The sequence below is a fragment of the Eurypyga helias genome, unplaced genomic scaffold (assembly GCF_000690775.1).
Source record: "Eurypyga helias isolate BGI_N326 unplaced genomic scaffold, ASM69077v1 scaffold644, whole genome shotgun sequence".
NCBI lineage: Eukaryota > Metazoa > Chordata > Aves > Eurypygiformes > Eurypygidae > Eurypyga > Eurypyga helias.
Genome location: NW_010246733.1, coordinates 124,271 through 138,685, shown reverse-complemented (window position 1 = coordinate 138,685; position 14,415 = coordinate 124,271). Strand labels below are relative to the sequence as shown.

Sequence of the window (14,415 nt, the reverse complement as noted above, 5' to 3'; positions counted from 1 at the left end):
ACCGCCCGATGACGTTACTGGTGTCATACGGCCCGTTGCGGATTTCAACAAAGTCGTGGTTTGGCTCAGTGGAGAAATTTAGGAATTGGATGTGAGCACCTAGAGAGGAGGAACGAACAGTCTGCCTCTGAAGCTGCACCCAAGCCTGAGCACATCAGCACCACTCACCCCGTGATGCCCAGCACCGCAGGAAGATGTTTGTCGTGTGGGTCCTGCTAGTTTCAGACAAGCTCAGGCTATTAACACCCACAGTTTCAAGCTGCTGGAGTTCCTGTGCAAGCCTCTCCCTCTGCCTGACACTACCGAAATCAGGAGAGCTACGTGGCTGACCCCTGGCCAAAGCAAGCGCAGCCAGCTCAGATGGCAGCCCATGCCGAGCCCGGTGTTCCTCTTCCCCAGCAGCTACACCAGGAGCAGGAGAGTTAATTCAGGAAACTCAGAGACGCAGCACTTTTTCCAGGTGTGCACTGCTTTCACCTCCCAGCAATCAGGCCCTGATGGGGCCTGGCCTGGAGAAGAGCTGAGCTGGAGGTGTCCAAATTTTGCTCTTACTAAGGGCCGGGGAGATCCGATTTTGAATGTGCTGATGCCGGCATGAACTCGGGCTGAAGCACAAACTTTGGCCACTTGTCACATTTATAAATGGATGAAGCACCTGGTGATGGTTTAAGGTTATTAGAAACGTGAGCAGTTCAGGATGGGGAGGCACTGAAGCATGCTGAGGGAGGATGTTCCAGCAGATTCAGAGGTGTGCCCACAAATCTGTATCAGCCTGTTACACTCCACGGTGACCTGTAACCACCTTCTGAAACAATACTGATCATGAAACAGCACTGTGGAAATGCATCTTTAAGGGAAAGTGCGACCAGGAGGTCAAACAACAGAGTTTCTGTAACTCATCTTGGCCTGCAACGCCCCAGCACTGACCGACCGGGTCGGTACCTTCCTACGGTCTGCGACAGCATCAACCCCAAACCCAACGACTCACCAAACCCCACGGGCAGCAGTATCCTCCACGTGCAGTCCAGGTTGCTTGGGTAGTTTCCCGGGAACCCTGGGCTCAGGAGCACTCCTTCCATCTCTTCTGCCGTTCCTCCACACTGGGCTGTGAAATGAACAGTGTTAACGGTCAGGATCACCTTCGTGTCTCTCGGGGTGATGGCTGTGACCAGGCAGCTGTGCAGGGAATAAAGTGAAATCTGAGAGGAGAAAAAGGAAAGCCTGCCATGGGAACAACACAAAGTTTGCCAGGCACTTCATGGCCACATGCTCTTACATGTGCCTTTCTCCTGCCCTCTGGAAACAGAAGCCAGGACCCAGACATCCAGTTTTGGCAATCACAGTGGGAGAGAGAGACCTGAGCTGCAAGAGGAGAGAGGGACGCTCTGTTCTGCCCACTGCCATGGCACCCCTGCACATCATGCACACTGCACTGCTTTGAATCCTGAACCACCTAAAAGAATTACTGTGATGAAACAGGCTGATTCTATTCTGACTCCAGTTAGCACTGCTGCTTTTTCTGGTTAACTGGTCTCCCTTCACTACGACCCGTGCCAATCTCCAGGCAATTACTGACAAATACAGAACAGTGTTTGCACACTGACGGAAGCAAATTCCCTACCAAGAAGCGATTTGGAGATGACAGCACAAAACGCATTTACAAAAGGCATCACACGAGATTTAAACTCAGATAGCATCTTCTCATGCTTATCGGGATGACCTCTACCCCGTTACAGTAATGCCATCCAGCCCAATACGCCCGGGAGTACTCCTAACGCGTTCGGACAGCGAAGGCACAGACGCCCTGTGGCCGATACCTCATCACGTGTGTACTTGCTACTAACAAGGTTTCTCCCAGAATATTTCTTTTTCCTTTTCCTCTTAACGGCTCTTTAATAGAACTTCTTCTAAATTATTTAGAAGCCAAGCATCTGGAGGAAGTAGACCAAAGGAAAACCAGCGCGCTTTGTGGGGAAAGCAAGCTGTTCTCCGAGAAGGGGAGCAACCAAAGGCAGGGTTCCTGCGGGGCTGGCAGCCAGCGGTGCTCCGGACAGGGTTTGGACACATTGGTGCGTGATTAACACGGGCCAACGAGCCTCAGGACTGTCGGCATGGGTGCTGCCGCACCCCCACAACACGATGGTCGCTCACGACGATCTGCACTTGGCTGCAGCTGTGTGTACGCTTCTCTGAACCTGGATGGGCTTTTCCAGTTGTGTGATGCAAGATAAGGGATACGCAGAGACGGGTGGATGGGCATTTGTGCCCCTGCACTTGGTCACGACTGGCCAAAACCCCGCAGTCTGAATTAAACCGCACTAGTGTTTACACTGGGACAGTGCCCAGCAGGCACAGCCCAACCAGGCAAAATCCTGGTGGGTAAAGGAAGAGAACTTGAGACTCGTGGATGCTCAGCTAGTCACCAGCTAGAGGGTAATATTGGGATCCTCCTCCACGCTGGGATCCCCCAGCTCTAACGCTGAGCTGAAGGGCTTCTGATTTCTTTCAGGGCAACTCCCATGGGTACGAGCCCTTTAGCTCAGTCATTCTGCTGTAAATGTCTCTGTATTTATTCCTGGCCTGAAGATCATCAGATAAAAGAACTGTTAGCTCTTATAATTACTTTAAAGCAAACTGATGTAAGCTAGAGCAGCAGGAGCCTGAAATAACTATTAACTAAAGCTATTAAATGCATAAACGTCCCTCTCAAAGCTGTAAAATGTGCAACATGAATATTAAACATCTAGATTTGCTAAAAGCAAAATATTGAAAATAATCCAAAAACTCCAGCAAGTTCCCTTCCCCTCTATGCCTCTTCTCCCAGGGCTTACTTCTTCCAACGTGGGAATCAACTGCCCCAACCTTGTCCCCGAAGGCCCGACCCACCCAGCAGTCCCAGCCCTGCTCCTCAGCGCGTGTCACGGGCCCTGACGAGGGACCTGGCTGTTGCTGGTCACACAGGACCTGCTGGAGACAAAACGGGGACAGCAAGGCACGCGGTGGCGCCGTTCGGAGATCCTGGGGTGTAAACAGGCTCCAGTTCTCTCTCCTGCGTTTCTCTAACTCCGACCTTTAACCTGCATTTTTTAGAAGAGCACTGTAAGTATCTGCTAGGCACAAAAGAACCGGGAGTCCTACCAATGCAAAGCGGCGGTGGGTAATTCCAGCGGCGGACGGTGCCTGGCATGCAGGAGATGTGCGAGTGGCCCTGGAGGAGAGGAAAACAAGACTCAGGGTTTGGGAGGTCTCTCCCAGGAGTCTGTTCCCATCCCTTCTGCTGGAAAACATTCGGTACCTGAAGCGCGTAGCCCGGTTCACATTGGAAAGAGACGACGTCGTTCACTAAGTAGCGCTCGCCGATCTTCAGGCCGTTCCCAGGAACGGGGGGCTCTGGGCAGCTGGACAGACCGACGGCTGCGAAGACAAGAGCAAGGTCAGCGCTCCAGGGAGCGGGGATGGGAAATGGAAACACACCCCTTCACTTTTATCCCAGCCCCCTGCTTAGTAACAACCTCCACCGTGGGCACTGCTGGGAAGGCCCCGTGGCCTCTGGGTTCTCCCATGTTCCAGGGTATGCCCAGGATCCAGCGGTATTCACATCTAGTGCCTCCTCTTTGCTTAGACACGCTTTTTTTAACGTACAAAGGGATCACAGATCTCTCTGATTTGTGGACAAAAACACTTCTGACTGAACCCCAGTGGCTTGATGGAAGAGCTGCAGCCGCAGACCCATCCGAGGTCCCTACTCCTGTTACGCCGCACGATCCTGTACCGGCCAGGGAGCGTCGGACTGACCGGAGAGGATGCAAGAGGGAACACTCCGTGTCCCTCGCTGGCTGGGTCAAGGGCACGTGGCACGTGCTGTACGTAATCTGTCTCCTTCCAGGCAGAAACAGCACGGTTTCACTCTCCGACCCTGTTCTTCGTGTTTTCAATTACAGACTGAATTTACCACGAGGCATAAGCAGCAGGAAGTGCGGGCGGTGCCTGCGGAACAGCCTGCGAAAATTTCCTTCAATCCCGTTTCCATCTGAGCTACATTTACAACTGGGATTTATCCTGCTGCAAACCCAATTAACACCCCCCGAAGTCGCGTGTCGGGGGACGTGCTTTCCGCCACCCGCTCTGCCTCCTGCAGCCCCGACCGGAGATAAAGCGGAGACCGGCGCCTGCAGTCGCCTCGCACCCTCTGCGGCTCAGCTGCCTGCCAGCACCTCCCTCGCTCTCAGCGCTGGCAGCTGCCACCGAAAGATAACCTTCTGCATCACCGCAAGGGCTAACGCTCTGCTGAAACCCGACGGTCTGCGGGCTGAGCCGAAAGCAGATGAGAAACGAGAGGAGATGCCGACTCTCCTCCCCAAACCCAAGTCACGCTCCCCAGCGAGAAAAGATGCAGTGCCCCCCCCACACCCGGCTGTACTGCCTGACCTTCAGAGAGACGAGAGAACGGCTTTAACTGCCCGTTCAGATCAGTGGGCGCCGAGTTTCACTCGGTCCCACGTTGTTCTTGCTCTGCTTTGGCTCTTGAGCGGGGAGAGAGAAGGGCTTGAGGAACCCAGCAACGGGGAAAAGAAGGGGAGGAAACACACTCCGGTGTTTTCGCTCACCCCTCCAAACCTCCTTGCAGCAACCTCTAACTGAACGAAGACAAAACCTGGGGCTCGGAGCCGTGAAATTCCAATTGTACAACCAAGGCAAAAAATACATTATTTCCAGCTGCCCTGCAAATCAACACCTATTAATTTCCTCAGCAAAGAAACCAAACAAGCCTGATAATCCCAAGCCTCGAGAAAAACCTGAACATGATTGTTTCGATGGGGTAGTGGGATCCTCTGAGAACTTATTGATTGAAACAGAGATGGAAAAGAAACAGACTTGCAGCAAGAGAATTTCTCTAACAACATCCATTTCTCCAGCTCCCAGGGTGCAATCTGGGGCACACTCTCTCTGCCCAATCTTCCTGGTTGCCGTAATCTTGCTGGATCCATTAATACACACAGTTTCAACCTGCAAACCTAGTAAAACCCAGGAAGCTCAGTGCTAGCTGGTCCTCTAAAAGCGCAGCCTCTGCAGCCAAACAGCCATGCCATTTCCGTGGATGGTTTACAAAATGAAGTGCACTTTCCAATCTATTTGCTGCTCTGGAAAAAAAATAAGCCGAGCATTGGTTGGCTTTAGAGACAAACACAAGTTCTGCCATCGGAACCGATCGTCAGACAAGGTGTCGAGCAAGAAACAATTATGTTTGCATCGCCCCGGGGAAGACTGCGTGCAGAGAGCTCACCATCGCTGCCACCAACGCAGGAACAGGGCCCGACCATCACCACGCACGAGCCAGTCCCCCGGCAGCTGCACTGGGACCAGACCAGCCCCTGGCCCAGTCCCACCCATGTTTTACCACACTGCCAACGCACAAACCTGCTTGCTTTCCTCTCTGCTCGCTAAATGTTCAATTCATATGTGCTGAACAGAGCCGAGAGCGTGCTTGCCTGCACGCTGCCTGTGCTGCTGCCGGGCCGACTGAACTCACACTCGGTACAGTACCATCGGCCAGACAACAGCCACCACCCCTGTGACCCACTGCAGCTTGGCTGTAGCACACCTTCCCTCAGTGGACATCTGCTCCAACAGCATGAATCATAACACGGGCGTGGGGAGAATGAATTTTGGGCCTTCTGATCCAAACCTGACAGCCCTTTCCCAAGGGACTCTCTTCCCTGCTGCGTCTTCCAGTTTCGGTCAGGTCTGTCCCCCTGCCACTGTGGATTTCTGTCTTTAAATACCACAAAATGACGTTCGAGGGTCTGTACGCCCAGGAACTGAATGCAGCCATGGGTGAGCCCTGCTGGAAGCGAAGGGCTGCCGTTCTGCTGGGCTGCTGCCATAACCTGTAAGGGATGAACCCGCTGAACGGCCCAACACAACCGAGGGGAGAAAGGAGCCCATTCCCTGGGCACTGTTCGCTTTGGGATGTGATCTCAAAGCTTCCCATTTAGCACATGCCAGCGTGCCTCCCCAGGATGGAGACTGCGAAAGGAGGGTGGCCATGCATTCCTATCAACCACGAGGGAAACGATGCTGTCTGGTGTCAGGACACTGCTCCTCTAAGTGCAAAGCAGAGACAGAAACCACGCCAGCAGGCACGGTGACAGGAGCCACCTGCGTGCCCCGGCACCGAAGGCAGCGGACGGTGTCCTGGGCTGTTCGGAGAGGAGCTCGGCCAGCAGACGGACGGCGGCACTTGCCCTCCTCTACTCAGCACCCACTCGACAGCACATGAAATACCGTACCCAGTTTTGCATAAGAAAACCATGATGACGTGGAGGGAGTTCAGCAGAGGAAGGCCCAGCACCCATCCCGTGATGCCAGGCTGCACGGAGTGCTTGTGCAGTCTCCATTCTTGGAGTTTTGCAAGCACAGGCTGCATAAAGATGTGTAAAGCAGGTAATCTAGTTTTACCTCGTATCTGACCCTGCTTTCAGCAGAGGGTTTGATGAGGTGACCTCGGAGGTCCCTTCCAACCAGAATTATCCTATGAAGGTCTGTCTAGCCCTGCATGCTGTTTCCAGCAACAACCAACACCGAATCCCAAGGAAAGACAGCAAAGAGCAGGCAGTCCCTCCCAACCTCTGCCAGGCATCATTTTAGGCACTTCCCGAGTGCAGCCCTGTGTTGCACAGGCCAGCCCTCCATGAATTTTTAATCCTTTGGCCTCCAGAACTCCTCCTGTGCTACAGCACAGAAACCAAATGTGTGCTATAAAGTGCATCAGCAGCAAGATGAGGGTCACCCCCTGACCCCACATCTCCTCTCCCACATCTTTTCTCCGTTTAAGGCTCACTCCCTCTCTGCAACTCGAGAGCAGGGAACCACATCCGTATGGGCTTTAAAGCTCACCGCCCCTTCCCCACCTGGCAGCTTCCACTTCTACAAGGCGCTGTCACCATTCCCCCACAGCTCAGAGGAACTGTGAGATCAAGGCTGAATTGCTCTTACTTTTGTATTCCAGGTGAAAGCCAGCAGCGGAGACGCTGATATCCGAATAGAAATGCAGATAGAGCTGGTTTGAAGTGCTGTTCAGCAGCGCAGGCACTGTAGTTCCTGGGAAAACAAGAGGTGCACAAAGATAGTGAAGAGGATTCTTTTTTCCTCCTCCGTGTCCTCGGAGACTAGCTGCAGAAGAGGCTGAGAACAGAGAGTCCTTTAACTTAACAAGCTCTGTTGGTTTTGATCAGGTTCTAATGAGGCCAATTGAGAAATACCCAAGGCCTCTCCACAATGGCCTTTTCAGAGTCTACTGATGAATTTCATCATGTGAAGTTTTACCACTTGCAGACCAGACCCACTGAAATCACGGAGAAGGGAAGCGGTGATGAGAAACGGCGTGGGTGGAGCGCAGGTCTGGATTCCTTCTCCTGTCTCCTTCCCTGGAAGCTGCTGCAACAGCAGGTGAAGGCAGTTCCACCCGAAACGCACCTCTGGGAGTCCCAGAGCCTGCTGCTCTGTATGCACGACCCTTCTCCTTACCAACCTGAGCACTTTCAACACATCTGGTCATTAAATACACAAGAAACGGGGCCATCGGTCTGCAAGAAGCCCTATTTAAAAGCTCTTGGGCTGCTCACTACTCCTGGCTCTCCTAAAAGCCGCAGTCCCCACCGCTGAGCAGAAGAAGGGCTGGTTTGTAGTCCTTCGTCCATTTTGGTGCAAATCAGGCAGGTTAGGTCAACCTGCCAAGTGTGGTGGTCTGAGCTAAGCCCACCCAACCCCGCAGCACCGCAGGAGCTCCCACTTCCAGGCTGTGGAAGTGCTCCTGGATTTCTGCAAAAACCCCAAACCTAACCCACTGGTTTTGTGTTCAAGGCTCCCTCTTAATGTTTTCTGCAGGGAGACAGTAGTCAAATTCCCAATTCAACAACACATATGATTCCCTTTAAGCACACACTTAAGTATATTCCATGGTTTTTAAGCACTTAAGCATATGCTCAGGTTTGGGTAGGTGCTGCAGGCCAGCCGACGCAACGGGGAACAAAGCACGCGCTGGTGGGCTTCGCCGAACACCAACACGTACCAGAGAAACTTCCCAGCATGGTGGCTGTGTTATCTCCTCCGTCGAACACTTCCAAGGAATCCCAGTTCTGCTCAGTAACAAAACTGATCACCTGGATCTGCAGAGAAAGAAGTAACAGTACAACCCCTGATCAACCAAAGCAGGGTGAATGGAAGGGGCAGGAACAACATCGGGAAGGCTCCCTGGGGCTTTCAGCCAGCACTGCTGTTTGTCTGCACCAACTGGCCAAGTCTGGAGGCCCCTGACTACCGCCACTCGGGTTATAGGGCAACTTTTGGCGAACTCCACGCTCCAAACTTCCATACCACGAGCGCTGCCTTCTGCTCCACAAAGGGAGAGCGCCCGTAACTTCACAGCAGCCGAGAATCTGAGCCTTCCGGGCCTGTTGTGAGAAAGCCCTGAAGATTTCTGCAACACCTTCAAGGGAAAGCAACCACTAGCGACCCAAGAACCAAAAGAAAAACAGAGAAACCTGCACTAAACCACAGGATTTTTGTTTTCCCAGTGAAGCTTCTGCAGCTGTCCTTATTTCTCAGCTTTCAGTCAAACTGCATTTTTCATACTGCCCACCTTTCTCTGCCATGCCCCGTAAGGTTTGGGGGCTTAACCCCATTCACCAGAATGTCAGTGCAATCCTCAAACGAGTAACACCATGAGATCTGGTAAACCTGCATTTACACTCTGCCCTTACACTTGAGCAAAGACTTCCATGTAATCACACGGATTCGTTTTCTTTGATGACTATTAAAACGGATTCTGCCTTTACTCCTAAATATTGGGAGTTCAAAGTACTCTGTGTCCCATTAAGAAAAGTAAGTGGTGCTATAGATCAAGCTTGGTGAACAGCCTGAGAGAATCAGGCAGCAATGCTGAGAGAAAGCAAACAGTACTCGGGAAAAACCAGCTTTAATCTGTAAACTGGATGAAATTTTCAAACAGTGGGTACCTCAAATGAAACTGCCAGGCCAACCACCTAAAAAAGGACCCTTAAAGACAAATCAGGAGTGTAAATGACTTGTACAACATGGTCCCAAACAAAGAGGCTTCACTTCTTGGCACGCGGCAGAAAACGGGGTCGCTCGGCACCACTCCCAACGGGTTTGGGGGAGAATGCCCCAATCTGGGTAGTTTGGGCAGGCAGGTTTCCCGTTACTCCCAGCCTACACAAATCTACTTATGGCAGAGCCTCAATTTTTTTGAGGGCTCTTTGGACAAAGTCTTCCTACGACACCCGATGCTCCTGACCTGCAGTCATCCCGCTGAATTCCACGGCATCACCCCCCGAAGCACCGGGACACGTGCACAGCCCCGAGCGCTGTGAAGAGACTTCCACGCCCTGCAAACCCTGACTGCACACACACGCACGTGCCTGCCCACGCACACTCACCCTGCCCTCCGGTACCCCCGTGACCCCCCTCCCTGCTCTCGCTCTGCGTTTACTCAGCCACTCCAAACACCTCGCTTGCCTTTGCCCTGCTAAACATGAAATAACACACACACATTTAAAAGAAGTAATAAAGAAATCAAACCCCATTATTTCTGCCATTTTAACCCTTTTCCTCCGTGATTTATTCGGAATAATAGAGCAGGCTATAAAGTTCCCCCAAAGTTTTCTGTCTTTCCAACAACCAAGTGAAGTTCATCTGGCAGAAAACACAGTGACCCCGCAGAGCCCAGACCGATCACACCGACCCCCTCGATACCTCTCAGCCTCCTAATTACACCCCTGCCGTGCCTTACAGCACTGAAAGAGAACAGGGATGGAGAAATGGGCATTTTGTCTGCTCTTACGTTTTCTAAATTATTTATTCCCCCCCCAACTTAACGGAATAAACATTTTTAAGGTCCTAATTCTGGTCTGACATGTGGATTCACAAGGGATTTGCATCTACTTACTGCCACGTATCTAAATTAATTCACTCAGGAAGGTTTGCTACGGGGATGAATAATTCATGGCAGAAGTGCTAGCTCGTACCCTGATTACATAAAAACCCTGCTAGCGACTCGCCGCCACCGAGAAAGCTTTCATTTCACCTCCTCCTCTGATTTACAGTTGTTTAACCTTTAATTGTTGTACAAAATGAGGGTAAACCGATGCTTAAATTAGTATCTAATAACTGAGAACACCCCGCACACGTAAGCGGGTGACCGGGGAAGTGGAGCCATGGCGAGCGGGGCAGGAGGCGCCAGCTCCGTGACCATCACCCTGCCTCTGGGCTGCCCCCCAGCCGACAGCTCCTGCGCAGGGCTTCCCCGGGGCTGCTTTCCTTCCTGGGGGCCTTTCGCCAGCGGTTCCCTCATGGATGGCTTCCAGTGGAGGCTCCAGCGTCCCAAGCTGGTTTGATGTCAAGGGCAGAGCAAGGGGCGGCAAGTCTCACGTCCCCTGCGCAGCCCGGCACAACTGGAAGCGGAGACCCCAGTGTGGGAAGGACGAGAAGGGTTACGCTGAAGGACCGTGCTCCTGCCCTTCACCAAAACTTCCCTCTTTAGACTTAGAAACCGAGCTTAAGGCAGTGTTCAAGCTCAGCTGGAACACACGTTTTTGTTCACGTGCATTCGGTGTTAAGACCCCAAAATATCTATTTCCCTTGCAAGAGATCACATGCACCAGGAAGGGGAGAAAAACCCAAACCCAAAAGCCTTGAAAACCCTTTGGCATTACGTTTTCCAGCTTTACAAGCGAAAGCTGCATCTGCACAACCGAAGAGGTGAGAAACAAGTCCTTATGAATAAAGACACGCTTTCCACAGCCCGCCGCAGCGTTCCTCTAAGCAAGGCAGACGTGCGAAGCCAGCTCCGCGGGCTGCGAGGTGGCAGCGAGGGTTTGCATTCAGAACACGGCAGTGCAGAGCACCGACACCTATTTACATCGCTTCAAAAATTAACTGAACTGTCGCCTCCCGATCCCAGGAGTCCCCAGCAACTTGTTCAGACGTTTGGCTGAGCTAAATGGATCCTCCTGCCACTTCTGGGGGTTCCGAGAAGGGCTAAAATTTCAGATGAACAGGAAGGAATTGGTGGTGAGCTCTGAAGCTTTCAAAAACACTGTTTTAAATGGCTTCAAAACCAAAGAGGGAGCAGAACCTGTTGGACTGGACACAGTGAAAGCCTGGCAGAGGACTCAAAAATCTTACTGCAGGCTTGTGCTGTGAAGCTGCTCCCACCAGCTCTGCCATCCCAGACCCAGGTTCAGGTTTCGGTCTGAGTTATGGTGGCACCAGGTAAGAATTCCCTCGGGAAGAGCAGAACTGCAATCCAGCACGGCAGAGCTGATGTTTCAATAAAAGTGTTGAGAGAAACACAACCGCTGTGTGCCAACAGCCGAGTGCTGCGGGGAGGGAGGAACCCACCTACAAGTCTATTAGCCAAATACATGATAGAGAAATAAAAGCACTTAATGAACAACACCCTCGCAGACAAAGTGGTGTGAAGAAGAAAGAAACCCTCTGATAACGAGGCCTGTGGAATGAATGAACCTGTTAAAGAATCCATCTCCTGCGTGTCAACGGATGTCAGTGCGACGCACGGCGAGATGCCTGCTGCGAGGACAAGGTGCGTGTGTGCTGAATGGGCACTTTATCTCAGGTTGGGTCTCTGATGTTGGGCTTAATTCTCAACATCCTCGAGTTTGCAGGACTATTTCTGCAGAGGAATGATAAGGACCACAAAAAGACCTGAAGAGAGAGCTCATTTACCTGGAGACAATGAACAGCAAAGCTGTAATTGTATAATCATACCGCTGCAACTCTGCTGGCATAACAAATCCACGCAGGCGCTCCGAGCAAGCACCTCTTCCTTGGTGTAGCTTACGCTGCTTTCAACACTGCATAATTAAGCAGTATAAAGATATATGCCCAAAATACCACAATTATTTTGTTCCACCAGAACAGCCACATGGCTCCAGTTGATTTTCCAGGGAGAATGCCTCCAGGAGGCAAAAATCCATTGAAATATCACCCAGTTTTGGCTGTCACCGTGTAAATGAATGTCTGATTCCAGATAATTACACATTCAAGTCGTCTCTTTCCTCTGAGGAGCAGCAACTCTCTAACATGTGGCCTCTAACTAGAATCATAGAATGGTTTGGGTTCGAAGGGACCTTAAAGCCCACCCAGTGCCCCCCCTTGCCACAGGCAGGGACACCTTCCACCAGACCAGGTTGCTCCAAGCCTCATCCAGCCTGGCCTTGGCCACTCCCAGGGATGGGGCATCCACAGTTTCTCTGGGCAACCTGTCCCAGTGAACCAACTACACCAGATACTGCACGTTCTCCTCTCCAGACCACGCTGCAAACACCCTACCTGTATTCCTGCTCCTTCGGGGACTGTTATCTTCCACACGCAGTTGAGGCTATTCAGGTACGGCTCCGGGAAGCCAGGGGACAGGATGGTACCTTTGCGCTCAGTCAAATTTCCACCACATGGCACTGAAATAAGCAAACTAATGCTTGAACATGGAAGGATTTGGGTTTATACTAAAGCATTCTCTTTAAAACATCTGTCCACGGTTTAAAAAGCAAACAGAATTGGCTCATGATTTAAGGATAAGATTTGTATGAATAATCCTCTTTTCAGTAAATCTCTCATATCTAACACAAACCTCAGGAGTGGGGAACACCGGGTACCTCAGCCCACAAGGTTCTTTAGGAACTGCTTCTCCAAAGAAGGTGAAAGCAGCTTTCTGACAGATCTAACTTGTCCCAGATGCTGTCCCAAATCCCACAGCTGAGTACAGGATCAAAGGGTCCCTTCCCTGGCATTTGGGGCTAGCTGCCCGTGTCCACAGCAGGCCTGGCTTTTGCACGTCAGAGATACAAAACAGTGGGGTTTGTTTTGTTGTTATTTTGTGGGTTTTTTCTGCTGTTGGCTGGGGTTTTTTAACCACCCCGAAGGACGTAATTTATTTTTCCTAGCACAAACCGTGGAACTGTTTGGTCTCTTCTTCCCCCAGCGATACTTACCCACGCAGGTGGGTACCGAGACGTTCCACTGCGCCAGCGCCCCGGGCATGGTGAGGCACTCGATGCTACGGGAGCCCTGGAGCGCGTAGCCAGCGCTGCACTCGAACCTCACCACCGCTCCCACCGCGAAATCGCTGCCCAGCCGCCGGCCGTAGCGGGGCTCGGGCACCGAGCTGCACTGGGTGGCACTGGTCCGGGGGACCGCTTGTGTTGTGGGTGGGAGAAACCAGCAGGCGAGCGTGCAATTGCAAAGCAAAGGGGGGAGAGAACAAAGAAGGGTTAGGGCAAGCACTCCGGAAATACTAAGTGCCACGTTAAAGATCTGTTAAAAACAACACGGGAATCTGATTGTACCTAAACCCCAAAGAGAGGATGAATCCAAACATCACCAAAAAGAAATAACATTTCACTCAAACTTCAGTCAATTCAGGTGTTACTTGACATAAAAGCAGCTGGGACACTACAGACCCATGCCTGCTTTCTGAGATGAGGCTGTTTGCCTTCAGAAAACTTATCGCCGCATTAGAAAGGTCATTTCTAAACTGGGAAAGCAAGGCATTCGGCTCTGACTTCCCCAAAAGTTGCCTTGCCATAAAACACCAAAGCCTCAGCAGAAAACCCTTCAGATTTCTCAGCTCATTTGGCCTCGTTACTACAAAGGACTGCAATTTTAAACCATTTCATAATGAGAAGGCCAAGAGAAAGGAAAGGGGAATTTAAGTTGTGATGCTGCATCGCCAACTGTTGCCTGCATTCCTGTTCAATGCTGGAAAAAACAGGCAAAGGGAAACCGACAGTCTGACAGGTAAGTGAAGGGAAAAACGGGTCAAAGAAACATCTATTGCTGAGGAAGAAATCAATTTCTATTTTTCTCCGAGTTGCTTTACAGTTTATTAGTGTTTCACGCCCGAGCTGCTGGGAGGGGGGGAAAACGCAAAGATGATGAGCACATTAGCCATATTATTTGACTGTGATTTGATCCAGGGAGATGAATGTCAGCCACTCTGCACGTCTGAAAAGTCGGGGTAGTCAGGAGAAGCCCCTGGTGACTGGGAAAAGGGAAACACTGCACCCACTTTTAAAAAGGGTGGAAAGGAGAACCCTGGGAAGAACTGACCTGCCAGCCTCACCTCTGCCTCTGGGAAAAGCATGGAGCAGATCCGCCCAGAAGCTACGCTAAGGCACACGGAGAACAGGGAGGGGATTCCAGCGTGGCTTCACCAAGGGCAAGTCCTTCCTGACCAACCCAGTGGCCTTCTATGATGGAGCGACTGCAGCAGCGGACAAGGGACGAGTGACGGATGTCATCTATCTGAGTTCTGTAAGGCCTCTGACACGGCCCCCCACAACACCCTCCTCTCTAAGTTGCAGAGGGGTGGATTTG

The 14,415-nt window shown here is 51.7% G+C and overlaps 1 protein-coding gene across 1 annotated transcript in view; it reads right to left on the bottom strand.

Moving 5' to 3' along the window:
• LOC104508770 (CUB and sushi domain-containing protein 2-like) overlaps positions 1-14,415 on the bottom strand; it is a gene marked incomplete at both ends in the record, with an annotated part of 109,587 nt that overhangs the window by 107 nt on the left and 95,065 nt on the right. Inside the window, 9 exon segments of the mRNA XM_010150497.1 lie at position 1; positions 4-99; positions 989-1,105; positions 3,139-3,208; positions 3,296-3,414; positions 6,997-7,101; positions 8,072-8,168; positions 12,373-12,497; positions 13,032-13,235. The exon segment at position 1 is cut by the window's left edge and continues 107 nt beyond it. Coding sequence (XP_010148799.1) covers position 1; positions 4-99; positions 989-1,105; positions 3,139-3,208; positions 3,296-3,414; positions 6,997-7,101; positions 8,072-8,168; positions 12,373-12,497; positions 13,032-13,235 — 934 coding nt within the window.